The sequence below is a fragment of the Rhyacophila brunnea genome, unplaced genomic scaffold, assembly GCF_057557595.1.
Source record: "Rhyacophila brunnea isolate RB1 unplaced genomic scaffold, BYU_Rbru_1.0 scaffold_4, whole genome shotgun sequence".
Taxonomy (NCBI): domain Eukaryota; kingdom Metazoa; phylum Arthropoda; class Insecta; order Trichoptera; family Rhyacophilidae; genus Rhyacophila; species Rhyacophila brunnea.
In genome coordinates this window covers 43,080,517-43,102,579 of record NW_028233068.1, presented here as the reverse complement: position 1 = coordinate 43,102,579, position 22,063 = coordinate 43,080,517, and the positions used below count along the sequence as shown (strand labels likewise).

Genomic DNA, 22,063 nt, shown 5'->3' with positions numbered 1-22,063 from the left:
TTGCATCCTGTATCTGAATCGGGTTGAGTAAATGGCTAGCAATCAGTTCTCATCGTAAGTATGTTGTAGAATCACTTACGTTCCAGTGATAAAAGGTTTTCCTTTCTCTTTGGCTTCAAATTCAATTCCTTTGGTTTCGCCTGTCTTTAGTGGAAGGCTACTTGCCACAAAATCAACATCATTTAAACCGAGATTGGCACAGTTAATGTGCCCTTTCACCTTGAAGTCCTCTTCGGATTTCAGGTGACTGTGGAGTATCAGATTGAGGTTAAAGTCTCCAAAGTGTTCCAAGGTAGTATGCCATTGGTACTTATTATCAGCCAATTTTATGGCCTTCAAGTAAAACCTGAAAAAAAAATTCTTTAAACCATTGAATTCTGACTTATGTTAACTAGTATAAACTTGATGAAGTTAATTGATCGACAGCAAACTATTAAAAGATTCCGCAATCACTGAATTGGAGACAATTTCAGAGACAACATGATATCAAAGATCATAACCAATTAGGTACCTACCCCAGATAAAAACAGTCAGAGGCAGACCAAGGAAGGAGTATAGTGAGTGTGTGGACGAGAACTAGAACATGATAGGGAGATCTGGGAATTGAAGAAGGCTGACGAAGGATAGGAGTCGGTACAGAGTAGTTGTGGAAGACACTAAATTCCACCCTAGAATGTAGCGATTTGGAGAAAAAGAGTATAGGTGGATACCTACATATCGACTGCATAATCTGCAAACCAGCCAACTGCACTTTTGAACAAAAATTCAATTAAAAAAAGCATGTTTTCTATGCTCCACCTAATACTCCTCAACAAATAAATAAATGCGTTATCATTCTTCAAACAAAACAACTGCCAAATTCCCAATATCATAAATGGAACAACTCCGCTCTTTATATAAGTTTTATTTATATATAAAAGGGAAGCAGTGCAGTGTTAGCAGCTTATTTGCAAATAAAAAGTTAGTGTAAAGTAGGTATTTTTGAAATTGTTAAATTCCGCTCGATGGTTAAATTATTAAGCTTTTCTCCTTCCTAAACAATTTGCCCAAATGGAGTTAGCCGGTTTGCGGATTAAGCAGTCGATATTATTATGTAATTGAATTGATTTCGGTAAAATTGTATTGTGCATACCATTTAGGCTTAGAGTAAGGATGAGAATATTTTAAGTCGATGAGAGATGTGTCGTCTATGTTGTAGTCGAAATTCACCGCACTTAAATATTTCTTGCCATCAATATCTATTTCCAATGAGGTGTTGAACTTGGTTTCTGTTTCAAACTGTAAATAATGAAATTTAAATTATCAAATGTATTCATTGTATTATATTCAAAATAAAATCGATAATATCGTTAATAATTATTATCATTTACATTGAATTTACTCTGTTTTTATGTTTTTACAATGACATTTTAGAAATACATACAAGCAGTATCTGCGATAATGTATTAAACAAATTAATTTTATTTTCCTTACTGTGTATATACAGTTCGTTTTGATTGTCCTGATGGCTTTGTCGTCTGGTAAAGTCAAAGTGCTTTGGTATTCTCCGTGAGTTGCTCTCGGGTGGTCACGTGATCCAGTCAAAGTGTAGGTCAATACTTTACCATGTGAACGCAGGATAATATCAAGTTTGAAATCCTTCCTATCTCCTGAAACAATAAAACAAGTCATCGAGAACTTCTTCTTCAAATATTAAAAAAATAGGTTTTAAAAACTATATAATACAATTATATATTACATATTATATTATTTTAATATACTTAGTGTTAATCGCAGAACAGATTAATAAATATAATTCCGATAGGCTATACCCCAATACACTACATTTTGACGCAGGTTTTTGAATGTGTGAGTGTTCTACGAAAATGAACCACACATATTAGATGTGCAATAGTGTGTGTCGCAACCTTCAAATACACCAACATTGAATGAGCATCAGCGCATAAACCGAGAGCAGTTGTCAGAACGAAGGACAAGCGTATTCTTGACACGTCTTTAAGTTTATCCCATATTATTACATACTAGAGATCGGTTGTCTGTTACTCCACAACCGTTAGGTATTTCAGTTCCCATTATTTCAGAGTTCCCTGGTGTTAATCCAGGGGCGATATTTACCTATGCATATCAATGAACTGTCAAGAAGCTGCATTTCTTATGATCTGGTTTTCAGTTACATTTTGAAAGGGTCAGCGATAAAGTGAGAGAAAAATGGCGATAGGTACATGATGTTAAAAATAAATGAACTAAGAATACAAGTGTCACTGAAAAGTGTGTATTATTTTTGTTGATACAGTCTACCTATAACTATTATAATTTGATCCAGAATTTTAAAAACTAATCAATTCCTATCTGCAATTTGTATTCTTAGTTCTACGAAAACAAATTAATGACTGACAAAGTGTAGTGTGCTATTTTTATGTCAAATCTCCACGGCCTACCTCCACCCTTTCTCCACTGATACAAAGACAGTTTTAAAATATCGATAATGTTTCAGAAATGTAAATAATGCATGTCATTATTCTAGATATATTTTGTTCATCATTTATACACACATTTACTTTTCCTCGCGATCAATATGATCGCGTCAGCATTGCGATAAATAAATTGTATTCTCATTTAAGTTGCTAGTTTAATGGTAAAGATTCAAATACATTATGATCACGTCACATGCTGGCACGGCGACAAGTTTAGTCTCTATCGTTTCGTTATTCCGCAGAATATTTTGAACTATCACTATCTCTATAAATTCAATGATGGAGAGTGCCAACTCTAATGCATTAGTATTTTGAATTTTTATTCATTATTCATGGTAATTTCAATTAATTTTAACAGTTTCTACGTGTGTGTACGTTATAATTACTTGCGATATTGAATCTATAGATAGTATTTTGAACGACATGACGTACACTTTTTACTGTAGCGGCAGCTTACTGTGACAGCACATGACAATACATAACGTGATCATAATGCATTTGTACCTTAAGTGTGCTTCTACCTACAGTATAATAATGATAATTGTATAATTTGTATAGGTACCTGCTTCGTTAAGGGTGTGTTTCTCATTCATTTGGATTGAGAATGGCTGGCGAAGAGGGAGTTCCATGGCGAATTTGGCTGAGTAGACCCCGTCATCGGTTTCTGCATAGTTGACATCATACACATAGCTGTCAGAGTTTACATCGATCTTGGTGTAAGCTGCCATGCTACAGTCTTTTTCCTGAATACGATTTATTGAACAATTGAAAGCAGGGTAGGTGTATAAATTATAGAATTATCTTATATATGTTACACCGAATGTGCAAAATTGACTATTACATGAAATGGGCAAAATTTTGGCTAATTCATGTAATAGTCAAGCCTGTTGCCTTATACATGAATTAGGTAAATTTTCTGCTGAGTACATGAATTCGCCAGGGTATGGAATTCTTGAACTGTCAACATGACAGAAGAAAAAGTAAATTAAATCCGGATGGTTTTATTAGTTATAATTGGACATAATATAATATTATTATTATTAGGTTAGGTTAGGTTAGGTTTTGTAATTTTGAATTAAATTATTTAACTGAATGTCCATTTTGAGGTTAGCTATCAAGTGTCAACAAACTATCACAAACATTCAATCGACCATTGCACGATTGATACCCAAGCACGAATCAAATCGCGAAAATATTTTTCAATAAAATTCTTCCGTTATCATATTATAGTTCTAGATTTTTTTTGCGCATAGTAAATGGATATGAACGTCATTGTAGTTATTGATTGGTATATTTTTATATTATAATCAATGACATTTGACACATTATTTGTTTAGTTTGATTAGTTGCAAAAAACACCACTGGAGCGCGATCATCTATTTTGACCATAGATAATATATGTACATTTTGACCAATGTATGAGCATTTGATACATTTAGTTTAGTTGCAAAAAATACCACTGTAGCGCTACTATCTAATTTGTCCAATACATGAACTAGGCAGAAAAATTACTGCCGAATTCACGCACTCTCCAGATATTTTGTCTAATTCATGAATAAGGCAACGGGCTTGCATTTTTCATGATTTAGGCAAAATTTTGCCCATTTCATGTAATATTCAATTTCGCACATTCGGCGTAACATATACATATGTATCAGCTAGTGTTAAAATTTCTTAATTTTCAGAAGTGTTTTGCGACACATCCATTTTTGATTTATACAGGTGGATCCTGGGTTCCTAAAATAACTTTCTCCACCTGTCCCTATCCATAGCGGACGCTTTCTCATTTGATACCTCAAGTAAATGGCAGTCATTGGTAATTCCTTCTAGCCAGCGAATTTTCGGCCTACTCTTCTGCGTTGTTCTATTGGATATTGGATTGTTCCATATCAGAACATTTTTAAAAGTCGCGGGTTCGTACATGTGTCCCACAAAGACGGCCGCTCTACCAATTAGGTAAACATGGGTGATATATTTTTTTATTATTACCTTGTCCGATCCTAATAAGATCATATGGGCCTCCATAGAGTAGAGGTTAGTATTAAGAGATTTTTTTGTTTTTACGAGAAATGGTGTTAGCTACTTGCTCAACCTATTAGGTCCATACTCTGACTCCAAACACAAATAGAATAATTGGGTGATCTATACCTAGTCAATAAAATATACATTTAGGAACATCTGATCACGTACCTCTGAATATTCGTTGGATTGATTGTACGCAGTCTTTGACAATATTGCAATGGTGGATAATTTTTCACTCAGAAGATGAATTTTCATTTCAATGTCGTTGGAGTAGCTAAAAATAAATAAATTTAAAATATAACAGAATATTTATTATTATTGAAAACAATCGCTATAAAAAATAATCTCTTTATAATAAATAGTATAAATTTAGTAATTGCACGCTTGCTTGTAACAGATCAATTTAGTCCGGAGGAGGGACACCGGGAGAAATTATTTTAATAAATTCTTCACGTTTTCACAGGCACCCCGACAATATCCCCCGGACAAATCCACCTAGACAAAACTGCCCACAAAAATTATAAAAACATATAAAACAAGTGCTTTTTTCGTTTTTCGAATTGCGTATTGATAGACATTTACATACTTACGATAATCAGTGTAATTTGAGATTTAATCCATTGCAGCTATCAGTAGAGTAATAACTTAAAATCATCAGCTTTTAACACTTAGTACTAAACACAAAAAAGATCTGCTAATGCGTGTTTAATCCGATGCAGCTGCATAGCTTGTACCTGAGTTCCCTAATGGAATACTTGGAATATCTATCTTTTTAATAATTGTTTTGGTGGCAATGTCTGGGCGGTTATGACGGGTGGTTTTGGTTCGGGTGGTTTTGTTGGGACCCCGTTTCCACATTGTCTAAAACTAATATAAGGTCAATAAAAACAATAACTAATTATTAATAGTGTGGTTATAAAGTAATACCTTACGATGCCAAAATTGGTGACATAGTTTCGAGTGGGAAACACAATTATTATCCTAATAAATATTTTTTTTTATTCAATATTTAATAATTCACAAGAGCTGAGGATGTTATATTCTTTATTGAATATAATATTATATAATTTGAAAACACCTCAACAACAGACCTACTACAAAAACTCTTTGTATGAAAAATAATTGTGTATACTATATGTAATTAGAAGAACGCAGATGGCTCAATTGGTAATGCACAATTTTTAAACTTCTAAAATTTTCAAGGAACCTTTGTTTTTCACCATCACAAGCGGACTTTGCCAAACAATGTCATTTTTATCTTCATTGTCGCTTCTACATTGACATTTAGGATCACTTGTTATACCTAAGCATGCTAGGGATGCAGCAAGACTGAAGTGATCATCTCTGTAGCAATTAATTTATTAAATAATATTATACTCTTCATATTAAAAAAAGGTTAAATGATTTTTTCGTCAGCTCTTACGAAATCTCTCGGAATCTTGACATGAATAGTGGAAGCATAGGCTTTCATGGAATCAGTTGGAAATCACTACATTCGAAGATAGTGATGTAAATAATATAGGATTTGTGAGTTTATGATAATCATGAAATGTTTGTATTTATATTACTATGGATTGAAATTATGTCTGTTTTTGTATTTGGTCGTGCATAAAATAGTATTCGGGTATTATAACTGACCTCTTTTTTTTGTGTACGTCCATTGCGTATTTGCCATTTGCATTGAAAACGGGTTTAGCGCCGTAATACCCATCTACTTTGTAGATGATGTAGAATTCTTTATCGTTAGTTTGGTCCTCATAGTATTCAGTCCACATGTTGCAGCTACACTCTGTACCCACCAGGTTTCCCAAAAGCTGTGTCTACAAATCGAAGGAGAAACAACATTATATAGGTAGGTACTATTTATTTATTGTGATGAAACGTACAATAGGGGTGGGAAAGGGGGTCAATAACATGCTGTTCATATTATGTGTGACATTGATTCTTATAAAAAATGAAAATGTGTATTACTTGAATATTTTATAATTTACATAAAATATTTGGATTTTAATAATATGTGCTGTCAGGTAGGGGTTCCTTGAGGTCTTAAAAATCGTTCCAAGGGTTCAAAAACGGTTTTGAATCAATGCCCGAAGCCAGTGATGGTGGACCTATGGCACGCAAGATGATTATGCATGGCACGCTAATGTTTTAAGTTGAAAAAAAATTTGATATATTAATTTAGAAAATATTTTTAAAATTAAAGTTTTACAAATAAATATATATTACTTATAATAATGACGACATAGCCATGCGCATTTTTTCGGTTTTTAATAATATTTTTACCAATCGATGCGCAAACGGAAACGACCAAATTCATACATAAATGACAGATCGCATTGTATAAAAAATAGCAGGCAGATACTCTTCAAGAATTTATTTTTAATTTAAATTGCATTGGTCGATCCTTAGGGTTTATGCGTCGTCACTGATAATATTATCACACTGACCACATCAGGCAGTGGGGAAATCCGCGCTGCGAACCTCTGATTTTGATCGATTTACAAACGTTTTACAATGTTTGAGCCACTGTAGCGAGAGAATGCCTTATCTGATCGGAACGATTCTGGCGTCAATTTGTGAGTAAAGAACTAAACTAAATAAACCTCTATTGTAATTATTGAACTTGTTTATTAGAATTCTTATAACTATTCTTTTTTCTATGAAAAACTGCTCGGCACGTCAGACAATCAAAAAATTATATTTGGAAAATTTTGGCACCCGTACATAAAAAGGTTTGCCAACTCTGCTCTAACCTGTATAATTACTCAATCGACATACCTTGACCTCTACTTCGGACTTGGATGATTCATGTTTCTTTTTGGTGTCAAAATAAAAATTGACATCGTTACCATCTTCAGTTAAGAGTAGAATTTTGAGTCCTAGCGCTCCGGTGGAATACGTGATATCATAATCGTTCAATTTCGCCTGCATGGTCAGCTTCCTCGGTTTGCCAGTCTTGACATCGGTTCTCTGGAGCAGGAGGGCATAGTCTGCGGACTCCAACTACGGATAACGACTTATTAGTGGACAATAAACGCTCGTGACAGTAATTGGTCCCAGTGGAATAACTCGATATTATATCTGTCATTGTCATCTGTCAACTATAAATACAAAATATAATAATATATACTAATGATACAATCATGGGAAGATTTACTATAGGCTATTTTTACTGAGACAACTTTTCATACTTAGAAACTCAAAGCCTCATGTTTCAAATTAATATGCATGAATTAAAATATCATATATGAATTACCTTCAATAGAATTCGCTGAATTAAAAAGATATCAAATGATTTTGAAGTCCCGCTAAACTTGACAATTACGGTAAGAACAATAATATTATATCGTAAATGTACATATAGGTAGTAATGAACACACACATATCCACGCATTTTGAAAAAGTGTTTAGTGTTAGAAAACGGTCCAAGTAATGTTAACTCATTTAGTGCTAACACCGTGACTGGCGCGTTTGGAGTCGTTGGCCATTAGATATAATTAACGTGTTATTTAAATGTGGAAATTAAAAGGTTAGCAGTAATTCTGTTAATATTAGAAAATTTTATGTTTTGATCATGAAAATTATGTAACAGCATGCAAAAGGTTGCTGCATAGAAACATTTTTTTAGGGACCATCATTGTTTCTATGTTAAGTATTTACTAACATCATTGCTTGTATGTTAAGTACAACTTACATCATTATCATCTGATGTGACCTCATTGTAGAGAGTTTTGTAGGTGTCCCCCGATGGATCTGCAAAGTCAACGTCCACCAACATTTTGCTTTTGGATGTATCCCCGTCTTTCTCAAATTTCACTTTTAATTTTGATTCTTTCTTTTCCCAGAAGAATGAGTTACTGTAAATAATAAAAATAATATGATATTGATACGGACTGATTCAATACTCTCAAGATCCCTTTGGACAGTGAAGATTTACTTTGATGTTGAATCGATTCGTCAGAATATTTAAAATGGGACCTCGAAACAGTTCAAACCGGTCATACATGTATTAAATTATACCAAAATATTAAAATAATATGACAAATTGGGCTTAAAAAGCATAACGAAATCTGTGCAACTAACATCACAAATAAATTAATATAAAAAAAACCACAAATATCATCACTGTCATCCTTAGTAATTTTTAAGAGTTAATGTCCAGGTTTCCGATGCGTAGGTGAGCACTGGCTTTACAAGTGTCTTGTAAAGAGTGCTTTTAGTTCGATATTTATTTTGTAGCTACTAAAAATATTACATTGCGTCCACTCACCTGGATGTAAAACCGATGTCGACATCTTTAGTCACTGTACCAACTGACACAATCTTGTAAAATCGTGTCTTGTCTCTCTTGTAATCGGTGTAAGCGATGAATTGCACGTTGTACTCGGCGTCACTCACTGTGCCGGCGAGTTCTAGCTGTACAACCTCATCCACCTGTTGAAAATATAATCATTTAAAAAGATTTATTCGACAATAGTAATATCAAACATATTATTATGCCAATAATGAATTGCATCCGCCAGGGACGTGGCAAGATTCAGGATGTCTGATAAACATATTCTTAAGTGAGTTTATAAAAATATATTTTATGCAATTACATAAACCAAATATTATGATGAAGCAATGGCGTAGGGTGGAGGTAGACTATTAGGATCTGCCATAAATAGTACACACTAAACTTTGTCAGTCATACGCATTTGTTTTCATTGAAATAAGACTACAATTTATAGATAGTATTGGTTAGTTTTTAAAATTCAATTAAACCCTGTGGAAACCAAGCCATATTGTCCGGCAACTTCATCTTGGCTACGTGGCAAAACTGTGAACAACAATCAGCTAATCGAACTTCCGGTTTCAAATAAGGAACGCCCCCAAATTATTCATTACATTTTTGACAGTCGTATTGGACGCATCTATCAATTTACGTAATTTGAAGCTTTTTATATTCAAAAGATGTCTAAAACAATACGAAGTGATGTTCGAATTATTATTAGTAAACTTTTGATTTATTGTGAAGAAGAAAAAGAGTCGCATTTAAAAGGCGAGCCTATACAATACCATATCACGGGTTGCTGTCATTATCGGGTATGTCAAAATTCAGTGTTGTAATACTAGAAATATTTCCCCAAAAACTGGGAATTATGTTTGTACATATATTATAAATTGTGTGTAGGGATTCCAATCCCGGGATCCCGAGCTATTTTCGATACCTATGAATCCCGGGATTGATAAACATAATCCCGGGATTTCGGGATTGATTTTTTTATCAATTTTTATGGAAAATAAAAGCGAAAATATAACAGAAAAAAATACTTTTAATAAAAAATAACTTCTTTTCTTCTTTCTTTTGACCATTTCCGATCCTAATAGGATCATATGGGCCTCCACAGAGTGGAGGTTTGTATGGGTTTGGGTCGAAATCTCGAAGGCCGGAATCCCGAAGGCCGGAATCCCGAAGGCCGAAATCCCGAATGCTGAAATCCCGAATGGCCGAAATCCCGAAAGCCTAAATCCCGAAAGCCGAAATCCCGGAAACCGAAAACCCGAACGCTGAAATCCCGAATGGCCGAAGTCCCGAATGGCCGGAATCCCGAAAAATAAAAAGTTTTATTAATGTATCTATTTTATTAATATTTTTGACGTATAATAATTAAGTATAAATGATCATGTAAGTACACTGGCAGTGTAATAATAAATTGGCAAGAAGAATATTTTCAAGAATAAACATTATTGTCATTAAATCAATTATTACAGAGATGTAAAATTTACAAAAATGCTTAAAATTATCTAGATACTTATACGAAGTGTATCATTAATTTACAGGAATATCCCCAAGGACAGTTTCTAGAATCATGAAAGAAATGACTACAGCGAGTGCCTCCTCTTTAAAAATCGTAACGCCTAGAAAAAATAAGATTGCATTGGACAGTATGGACTTATGTACCATATGTCAAAAAGTGCAGGAGTTTTATACTGTCCGCAAATAAGTTTCGACGCTGCAAAGAATTTTTACGGCGATGGTTACATAAGCTAGGAATTAAATTAAAAAAAAAGCCTTTCTAAAAGAAATGTTATCATAGAGAGACACAACATAGTTGCGTGGAGAACATTCCCACAAATTCTATAATAGTTATGGATATTGCCCCTTACCATAGCATTTAAATAAATAAACCGCCAACTATGGCCAATAAAAAAAGCGTTATGCAAGAATGGCAGAAAGACAATAATATTATATTCGAAGAAAATATGGTTAAAACTAAATTAAAAGAAATAAACCACCACCAAAGTATTTATTCGACGAGCTGATTAAAGAAAAAGGCTCAACAGTAGTTCGTCTACCACCATACCCCTGTGATCTTAACCCAATAGAATTTATCTGGTCACTTGTGAAAAGAAGAATTGCAAGTAATAATGTTGATTGCCGAACAGCTAACACGCAGAGGCTATCAGAAGATGCTTTTGGAACGATAACACCGGACGATTGGAAAAAACAATGTGAACACACAATACATTTGGAAGAGGATTATATGGTAAAAGATAGACGTTGTGAGACTATGAGTGACCAAAGTTTAGTTTTTAGTTTCGATTTTGAGAGTAGTAGTGAAAGTGAATTAGTATCGAGTGATGATGAAACCAATATGTCTGGTGTAGAATACCTCACATGATGATTGGTTTCATCAATTTTTAATGTCGTGTCCTTGGAAATGTACTTTTAAAAGTTGTGTTGATGATCTTATGACGTTATCAATTATTTAAATCTTATTTGTATTTACGGTTAGTTAATTAATTGTCCTTGTATTTTTAAACCGATAAGTAGGTACATACTGTTTTAACATTTATAATGTTAGGTGGATATAATTTAATTTATAGAAAATTATTTTCACAGTAGGTATGTCTTAAAGACATCATTTGAAAATTATAAAAAAATGTGATTGGGTCATCAAAATAATATTGAATATGTTAAATCTTTCACTTGTACTTATTTAGTCATAATTTGTGTTCTCATAATTATTTAATTAATAAATACCTGCAGCAATATTATCAATATCTTCCAAATTCAATAATTATGCTGTATTAACTATCCTAATATAATAGTAATAATTAAGAGGTGAAATTATTTAAAATAATTTTTCTATTGATACTTATCGAACAATAACTCCTAAATTAATTACTTACTGAGAATAGAATTAGGAATTGATATAAATTAAAAACCTAATTTCGCGGGATTTGTTTTCTCAAAAGATGACAACACTGAGAAATATTCTATGCGCGACAAGGGCGACTTCCTGTTGTCGCCTAAATAATGTTGTCGTACAGTAGTAGATAATAGTCAAAAAATACTTGTCTATCTATAAAATATCTAAAATTATGCAATTAAATTAAACAAAACTTTGGATATTTTATAGATATAATAATATGTTTTATCTATTATACCTTGGTTTAGGCAGGGCTTAATGAATTAAAAAAAACGAATCAACAATATGTGTAATATCCAACGAAAATAAATAAGTATGAATGAAAAAGTGTGCACAATCTTATCGTATCGCCTAAAATATACCAAAACTACCTTACACATATTGTTGGGTCATTTTTTAAAATTCATTAAGCCCTGTTTGAATCAAACTACAATAGATAAAAAAAATCATTCTACCTATAAAATATCCAAAGTTCTGTGTGATTTAAGGCGATGTCTTTGCCTAAATAACACATATAATGTGACTTTTACGCCATCTATTTATATTTAAAGGCATCTATCTACCATGAATTTCTAAAAATCTGTTACTAAAAACTGGTCAATCCCAGCCAGATGGCAGTAAGTTACCATAACTAAATTTAAAGTTGCCAGTATGATTAAATTGCTACAAATTCAAACAAAAATTCACTTACATATTATTTAAGAATATAATAATATTTTCTACTATAATATTATTATATCTATATATACCTATTCAAATAATTATTATTTTTTTAAATAAGTACAATATTTTATTATTTCGTATTGACATTTTTATGATAGTATATAATATAACGTTGTTTATGGAATTACCTTCACTTATTATAATATAAAAAAGTTCCACTAGTTATTTTATAATATGTGACAATCTAATTCACTGTGAATTGACGCATATAATTTTAAATCGTCTGCCAAGAGTAAAAACTGGATTCCATTGATAACATTGACAATGTCATTAATGAATATAAGAAACATAATTGGGCAAAGATTTGATATAATACACGTGATATGATACAAGAAAATAAAATATAATCGCTAAGACACTTCGCTTTCTTCCATTTTTTGTGATGCAAGTGCTTTAGTAGTATGTTTTTAATTAAATCAAAATTGAACCATTTTGGGTAGCTGCGCGAAGAGCCCGATGATTTTTTTATAAAGAATGACTTGTCAAATACATTATATATACATTGGTAAAATACCTTCACTGCAGCATTGACGTCACTAATCGAATATAAAATTTCCCAATCAACATTCTGAAATTCGTAATATATATGCAATAGGTCGCCCTTAAAGAAGTTATTAAAAGAAGTTATTAAACTTAAACAAATTATTATTAATAAACTTCGATTCAGTACATTCACTGTCTCCATTTCCAACATTATGATGTTGAATACGACTATTTGTGAACCGTAAAGAGTTTAATGGCAAATCTATTGAGAGCGCGGGGTGATATGCATCTTCAGGTATAAGTGGGTCGGCACAGGCATGTACCGGTACACAACAATCTGAATCCGACAAAACTAAGTCTAAAATTCGCGATTTCACATTTCTTATCTATGAAAACTGCTTGAGATTCATACAGGATAAAAAATGAGCAAACTCCAGATCGACATTTGTCGAGGATGAATACAGATTGAAATCACCAATGATGGTTATACAATTATCAACTGTCAAGTTTTCAAAGTATGAAAAGAACGAATTATATGCATCGCGAGACGATCGCGGTGGAAAATACACGCAACAAACAGTGAAAAATGACCCATTTCACCGTAATCGAATAATAACGACGTCAATAGCCGCAGCAAAGTGACAGTCAACAACAGATATACTGTCTGCTCGGTCAGAGCGTACAGCAATGAGAACGCCACCACCTCTCTGTCCAAAATAAAAATTGCATTATAGTGAATATTTTTTTTAGTTAACTGTATAAACTGGCGACCCCACAGAAAACCTGTCGCGACCCATAGGTTGGGAACCCGTGGTCTAAACAGTTATCTCGCTCGAAAGTTTAGCTTTGCCAAGAAAAGTGCTGAACATAGCACTTATTGTAACAATTACAACAATTCGATACAAACCTTCCTTAGATAGCGGCGGGAAGCGTCTTGCGTATAGAGTCTAACGAATAGACACGCTGGATCCAAACACATGTTTGTGAAAAATTGTTTAGGTTTAGGAATCAGGTTATAGAAAGTATTGAGAATACTAGACTTGTTGAAAATAAATCTTGGTGAATATCTTCACCTTGGAAGTAAATAGAGGTAATCCACACAAAATTCAAAAACGTTTTTATTTGACCAAACAATTTTTAAAATACTTATTGGTGATAATTATTATTATGGTGAAGAACACACCACGCTGGCCAACAAGACACCCACGCTGGCCGAGTGGCTTAAATGCCGGCCTATAGAGTCGAGGGTCCCAGGTTCGAATCCTGGGTCTGGCAAGTAAACATATTGTTTTTCAATTTGTGTATGAGTCAGAGTATGGACCTAATAGGTTGAGCAAGTGGCTGACATCCATTTCTCGTAAAAACAAAAATCTGTCAATACAAACCTCCACTCTGTGGAGGCCCATATGATCCTATTAGGATCGGACATGGTCGAAAGAAGAAGAAAAATAACTGATTTTTTTACAGGAACATGTATTTCCATCAAATTTGCTAAACAATCTAATACACAAATGACATCCGTGAAGCTCTATTCACTTCCAAGGCGACGATATCAGGAAAACATGTATAATAGTAAAACGCATGCGTAGATTAGAAATGCTTTTTATTATCGCTCAAGTCCGACAATTCTAGGAATATATTCTGGAAGAAACCAAAATAACCACTAACTAAACTAACTATATACGGTATATAATTATATAAAAAAGTTCCACTAGTTATTTTCATTAAAACATTTTAGAATATAATCAATCATTGGTTACATTGTATAGCATTGTAAATTAATAATAATTATGAGATATCGTTATAAGCATAGAACACGAAAAATCTGAAAACCATCGTAAAAATCCACGAAACAAGCATGGCATGCATAAACAGCTACAAAAGAAGTTGTTTATTCTAATGAAGTATATATAATAAGCAATATTATTGGAGTTAACCCTCGAGCCATCACGTGGCCCTACATTGGTTGATGTGAAGCATCTAGTTCAGTTTTAGGCTGGGAATGCCCTAGGAAAAGATACCCAGGACTAAGGTTGCTACGCTAAAAGTGAGCTCTGACTCAGTTTAAAGAAGTTACTTTCTAATGCAAAGTTCCGGGGAGAGAAGAGCGCAAGGAAATTATTAAAATAAAAATGATTCTAGTGTATATATAAAGATGAAGCTAATCATACGAACAGCAAAAATTACATGTAGAGACTTCACACTCGCAGTAAGACGCTGCAAATTTTTTAAATGCAGGATAATTGGCCTTAGTAGCAACCAAGTCGGACGGCCCGATGGGTCCAACAGCTGGTTGGACCGACCTGAGCATCTCCTCCCGTTCGGAGCACATTCTAAGACATTCCCAGAGGATGTGGTTGGCATCCTGAATTACCCCTCCGCATGGACATGTCGGAAGGCTTACAAGTCCAAGCTCAAAGAGCTTGCCAGCGAACCCACCGTGTCCAATCACAAATTGATCGGTGTGATGGTCAGGAGTCAGATATTTGGTTATCTCCAATCGCCATTTAATGTCTGGAAAAAATTAAAATGTGTGCCGGTCCTTGGTTGATTCATTCTACCGTCGCTGCCAGATCTTCTATGCCGCGTCAAGCGTCAATAGACGTATAGTCAGGTTACTTTTTCAGCAACAAGCCGAGGAGGCGGGGCAAGGTGAAAGTCACCAACAACGGCCTCCTCACCTTTGAGGAGCTTCGTTGACGCACCGCTGACCTGTATGTGCAGGTCAAGTGGAAGAATGCGGCCAGGACCGGAAGCGCGTCCGTTGAAGTTGATCGGTAGGCCTTTGTGATTTCTAAGAGCGCACTACGTAGTCTATCACTTTTATGGATACGCGAAATTCCATGTCCAAATGTCAAGGAAAACTCCTATGACATATCGTCGCCGTAGATGTCAAGGGAGCCAGTCCACAAAATCATAATGCTGAGAAATCGGCGCGCAAAGATTTTGTGTGACAAAAAAAGGAACAGTTTTTGTTTTAACTTTTTTATTTTTAAAGATAGAATTGTGAAACTTTGAACGTAGATACTTTGTGATATTATCTTTTTATTATTTTGAATGAATAACTAAAAAAAATTGTATTTTAAAAGTTATGTGTGTTATATCTCTTGACCACTGAATATTGACATGTACAGTTGGCATACTTGTGCGGTAGTCAAAAGAGTTAGGCCTCTTATGCCTGTTGAACACTGAGAATTTGTGGACAAAGCACTAACATTTTGTGGATACACTCTAAAGAAAAGTCTATTATTGACCTTTTATGGTGCCCACCTTAACCTAGAATCTATCTGATTTCATTCAGTATGTGAACATAGTCGTCTCTAAACAAAAAGTTAGCTTTTCAAAAATATAATTACATTGTTGTTTTAATTTAATCAAACGCTTTTTTTGTAGTACTTATTCCATTTTTAATCAATAAATTAGGACCGGTTTCATCCGCCTCAGAGGGACATTTTCAACTTGTTCATTTCAGTTGAAAATGTCCCTATGAGGCGGACGAAACCGGTCCTAATTTATTGATTAAAAGTGGAATAAGTACTACAAAAAAATGAATTGACAGTTAACAAAATAAAAGAAAAAAATATATAATTACAATTAAGTTACAATAAAACTAGACACACATTTTAATCATCTCCATCGCTCTCTGAGCTGCTGTTTTTCTGAGTTGGACGATCTTCAGGCTCCAAATTTTTATAGAAGTCGTGATAGGTTGACGGAATGCTACCTTTTTGGCATAGTTTTGACAGATCTTTTAGTTTACCTTGGTCAATTCTAGGTTTGGAACTGTACAGCCTTGGTACTTCTAGGGTAGGTACGTTTCGATGCCGTCTTCGCTGGATTTGTAGTGACTCAAAGTTATTCTGGCTCAATTGGTATTTATAAAAGATAGTCGTGGGTTCACCTTTGCGATATTGGAACCACTTTACCTTTAGCCACTTCATTTTGTCTCCATTTTCCGATTATTGTCCATGATCCATGTCTCCATTTATTGGTCATCACTTGACTGCAATATTTCTTGTAATCGAAGAAGTCGGAATATTCCATTTCCACAACCTTATGGTAGGGGTTACTAGTTTTCGCGGTACGGGCGACCATATACCATCCTTCTGGTGTGAATACGTCCACTTTCCTTCCTCGGGCCTCTATTGTGGAGTGCACAGAATCGCACTCCATTTCGGAGTGCCCTGATTCCATAAATTTTTGGTTTATTGTGTTGATGGGCAGCTGTTCCACGGCACGTAATAACATTGTAGATACAACTGAGTTGCGATTTTGACCTGAAGCTGTATCCGAATACAGAGTTACTTCTTTTTTGGGGCCTACTGAAACCAAGAGCTTCCACAGGCACGTGGCGACCTCCGAAGCACCCTTTGTACCTGCACCTTCATGCCACATGTAGTTCGTCGCTTGTCTAGTAGCCAGGTCATACACTGTGAAATTGTAGGTTTTCAGCTTTTTGGTATAATACAACTGTCCTACTTGCAAACTTGGAGTCAACAATATTTTTTCCAGATCCATGGCAAAGCAACTAATTGTTGGATCACACATAGCTTGGGCCTTGTCGATTTTTTTGTGTTCTCTCCTTCCTCTTTTCGAGTCAAGTGCAGTTTGTATTCCTCCTCGTCTTTTGCCTTCTCTTCGTCTGACTTGTTCTTGTACTGAGTACAAAAGTCACACTGATCCTTTTTAGGAGTGTGAAAGCCGTAGTTAAATTCTGTGACAAAGATCGATTTGTAGAAGCCGTGCTTTTCTGGTTCAACATTATGCTCCTTGCAATACTCTACATAGTCCATGTAGATACGAGTCTCGCTCAAACCAGAAGGCAAGTATTTTCTCTTACTGCTGCTCCGGCAGTAATGGGAAGCAACTACGGGCAACGATCTGCAACCATTAGTCTCCCACGTGAATAGTTCATTATTTAGCACCTTTTCTCACTGAATCACAACTGAATACAACAATCACACTAAATACACTGAATAAAAATGCTTACAGTCGCAAACCCAAAGAAAAAAGATCACCAAATAAACCATCCGCAATGTTAGTATGAATAATATGACACGATACAGGTGCTGGCGTGAATAACCCGACTCGCTAAACTCAGTTTTCTCTGTTTCTTATGCTGAGTTAGAGCAAGACAACACTATAAATCTTTGTCGAATGTGAGCCGAGGCGTGCGTACCGGGCCACAGATTGAGCGGGAAGTCCCAGTGGTCAACAGCGTTAAGTCACATAATCATGTGAAATTATTCGGAAGTCAAAAGACTTATGCGGCTTGTCGTCATTGACTACTTTAATGTATGTGTGCTAGGTCTATTGGCAATTTACAAAATACTCATACATAGGGCTTTTTGTGGCTCAAATCCATTGACCACGGCATCTTTGATGGTTTTAAAATGCTTTTGTGTACTTAACTCATTTTCGCCAAATGTGTGGCTTGACTCCCTTGACATCTACGGCGACGATATTTATAGCGAGAATTATATCAGAAGTCAACATTAATTACATTTTTATTTTCTTCGCTTTAGTTTGCAAATTATTTAATATAAACTCAGGTTCGCGAATACTCATACAACGTTGGATACGGCTATCAGCTAATTCTGGAAGAAGGTAGTCATTATAAAAACTTATCAAACGCGGTAGAACACGTGTCTCAAAAGTCGTATGATTTCGATTCCACTGTCGGCATATACAATTAAATCACAGTATTCCTTCTTCGCAATGTACAACTGTCCCTGTATTTGAAACCAGTAATTATGTGATTCTTTTAAGTGAAGTACGGAGTTCACAATAGTTAAACATAATATATTGTTTTGTAATGCCGCCTCTAAAATTGGTTTGGAACCGATGGACGGAAGACATTTAACCTCAATCAAACCATTTTCCCCAATTAAACCGTCAGGGCTTGCTCCTAAAAATGGGAATTCTGTTCTTACAAAAAGACCACAAGGCATAACAGTGACTTTGTTTTTTGCTTCATATAAGGCAATAGCAGTGTGTTCATTCTTCCTGCCATACATTATATCCTTTGTCACAATATCACTTGGGAAAAGCATATTTTTAACAGTATTATGCCGTGGTGTCGTATTTCTCATTTTGAAAATATACCCAAACTTAGATGCTGTCAAACGTTTATGCCTGGCATCAATCCACAAATAATTTTCACTTTGCCTACTGTCGCCAACTGCAATTGCTTACAATCTGTATCGCAAGAAACCCCAGCCTGTAAAGATTCCATAATTTCCTTCATTTTCTCCTGTAAGTCCAACTGTGGAATATCTGAATCGGCAGCATGTGGGCCATATTCACAGTCAGCTTGGTTGCTTACAGGGACAGTTGGTTTTTTATACCTGGAAGTGAAATCTAAACGTCTCGCCTTAAGACGATTTTGACGTTTTAGCCGACTAATAACAACACTTTTAATTATTTGACTTGGAGACATACCGGTTATATTTTTATGCATACCTAAAATATGTGCTGACCCCAGCGAATGAGCTAGTCCAGCACCATAACATCTACCCGTATAACTACTGCCTCTGGAGAAATCAACTCTTTTTCCACCTGTCAATTTGCTCACCAATGACATATAATTTTCTGCCGAGTTTGTGGTAACATTCGTTACCAGTCTATCAGCTTTTTGAATTAATCCGTCTAGTTGGAGGCGTATACCTTTCATCATCAAAGATTTTTCCAAATATGGTACATTGTTTACATCAGGATGTGTCTTCTTGCAGTAATCTGCACGGCACTCAGAGTGTTCGCCAAATACATGATTGGGTCCATTTTTCAAATCCAACTTTAACTGAGTGATATTGCCTTCGCATCGTTTTATAGCGCATCGTGCAGCACTTTTGAGACGTTTAATCTCCTTCCGCAATAAGCTTCGGCTTTTTGTATCGTATTTCACGTTATTATATATTATTAATTAATAAAAAGCCAAAATTATAAGCTCGATCGCCGTAAGCGCGTGATTATAGATGGTGTTGCCATGTGTCAAAATGCGAGATTTGTTTATTTTTATCTTAAATAATGGTAAAAAACAGTTGTTATTTAAGCAAATACTAATTGCAAATAATTTTCAGTATCAAATTTTGAATATAGGCAGGTTCCTACGTATATTAAGTAAATATTGTAATTTAAATTATTAAGTTATTTTTATTCATACGGCAATTTCGCCTCGAAATTTTATACATAAACTGATTTTTGCCAATGAATCAGAGAAAAATGTTATTTTATCTTGTCTATGTGTGAGTTTCATTTTCAACGTCATGTTATGGTATGTGTGTGTATTTTGTATGGAGATATTGTTTCGAAATAATTCCACGACGGCAGCACCAGACGGCCAAGCATCGGCTAAGTGTTGTCAACATGTTGCCAATTTGAGCAATTATTATGGTTTCGATTTCTATTGATTCGTTAATCTACAAAAATACAAGATTAAATTTAAATAACTGCCGTAAAAATTAATAAATAATATTTTTAATAGAAACGCTAAGCGTTTTTCGCGATTAATTGCGTCTAAACCGAGATTTTTCAATTTTAATTGCATGCTTTCTAACCACTAAATCGATGTTTTTTAAATTTGAAAAAAAAGATATAAGGATATAATAAATTCCAATTTCCGTTTAGCGTTTCCCTAGGTAATAGATTTACGTACATTTTTATCGTAATTTTGATAATAAATCTTATGTCATTTATTCTTACCACCCGATAGAAATGTACCGAATTTGACACGTATTTTTTATTTTTCTCATTACTTTTGAATATATATTTACCGATTAATAAACTTTTCTAGCTATTTTTCGATAACAACTTTACCTAGAGACATCACCTTAATTGCATAGTTTTAGATATTTTATAGATAGATGAGTATTATCTATTATGGCTTGGTTTTCGCAGTGTTTAATTGAATTTTAATAACTAACCAACACCATCTGTAAATTGTAGACTTATTTCAATGAAAACAAATACATATGACTGACGAAGTAAAATGTGCACTATTTATGGCGGATCTTAACCAGGGGGATGAAAGTTCCATACAGCGAACGTGACCACCTAATACTCAGTTTTCAGAATAGATGGTAGCACGGTCACACACGAAGTCGCATGATACAAGGCCATTTCAATGACCAATCAGAGCTCACCCATGGTCCAGCCAATCAACATTCGAGCTTTCGATCAGTCTTTTCAAATTTCATGTCAATTCTACATGATATTTTCAAAACAAAAGCAGTCGTCCAAGTGTCAAGTGTCAGAATAATATTGCTGTTCGGCGTTTTTAAACCATATTGACAAAAGGTTTTGCAATCCGATAGCTGATAAAATAAGTTAATGGGTAAGTCTACTTTTATTATATTATGTTTATAGGTATATACAATTGTATGCCCCTTGAAATTTCTTTGCAGTCGTGGTATCGGAATAATGATAGTACCTACTTTCCTATTGTAATTTTCACGTTTGCAAATCTACCAAGGCAAACATAAAAAATAGGTAGGTATATTTATAAAGAAGATTATGTTTGAGTAAATTACGTACCTACCTATATAACATGTCTATATTATATTTGCGCATTCTTACAAAAGTGTAAATGGCGACCATTGTCATTTTATATTTTGAGATTAAGTAGATTTTAAAATTATTGTTTCAGAATCTACATCAGTTGATCGTCAAGCGATGAAAATTTATAAAGAAATCTTCAAGCTACACAATATATGAAATAATTAATGAAATCATCAATCTGACAGGAAGTGCTGACAAATAATTTCCATGGTGGGAGTGCATTACTACTATTATTATTACATAATTATGTCCTCATAAATTTATATTGTTACTCATAATTTGTCAATATGATTATCATTGCAATAAAGTGTACCTATCTGAATTGAAATATCGACTTTTATTCATTTTTGTCACAATTTCGTTTTTATAATTATAAATACTTTTTGGGTTCGGATCTATGGTTCTGTCATAGCCAAAACTTCTAGTCACGCCAATAGATGGTGCCAATTATAGGGGGCATCTTCTTGTATGGAACTTACGAATCTATATATATATATATATATATATATACGTCTGTTATCTATGATCTTAACTCACAACTACCTTCACCCTTCGCCACTGCTTCATCGTCATGGACTATCGGTACCTAGATAAAATATTATTTAC

The 22,063-nt window shown here is 34.3% G+C and overlaps 1 protein-coding gene across 4 annotated transcripts in view; it reads right to left on the bottom strand.

Annotated features, from left to right (window-relative positions):
• LOC147067395 (apolipophorins-like) overlaps window positions 1-22,063 on the bottom strand; it is a 112,989-nt gene that overhangs the window by 44,052 nt on the left and 46,874 nt on the right. For all 4 annotated transcript variants that reach the window (XM_085954394.1, XM_085954395.1, XM_085954396.1 and 1 more), the window contains 9 exons: window positions 8,770-8,933; window positions 8,194-8,356; window positions 7,278-7,502; window positions 6,135-6,316; window positions 4,665-4,770; window positions 3,037-3,217; window positions 1,474-1,649; window positions 1,133-1,278; window positions 80-346 (listed from right to left, as the gene is read on the bottom strand). In XM_085954394.1, the coding sequence (XP_085810520.1) occupies window positions 80-346; window positions 1,133-1,278; window positions 1,474-1,649; window positions 3,037-3,217; window positions 4,665-4,770; window positions 6,135-6,316; window positions 7,278-7,502; window positions 8,194-8,356; window positions 8,770-8,933 (1,610 nt within the window). The remainder of the gene's footprint in view (window positions 1-79; window positions 347-1,132; window positions 1,279-1,473; window positions 1,650-3,036; window positions 3,218-4,664; window positions 4,771-6,134; window positions 6,317-7,277; window positions 7,503-8,193; window positions 8,357-8,769; window positions 8,934-22,063) is intronic.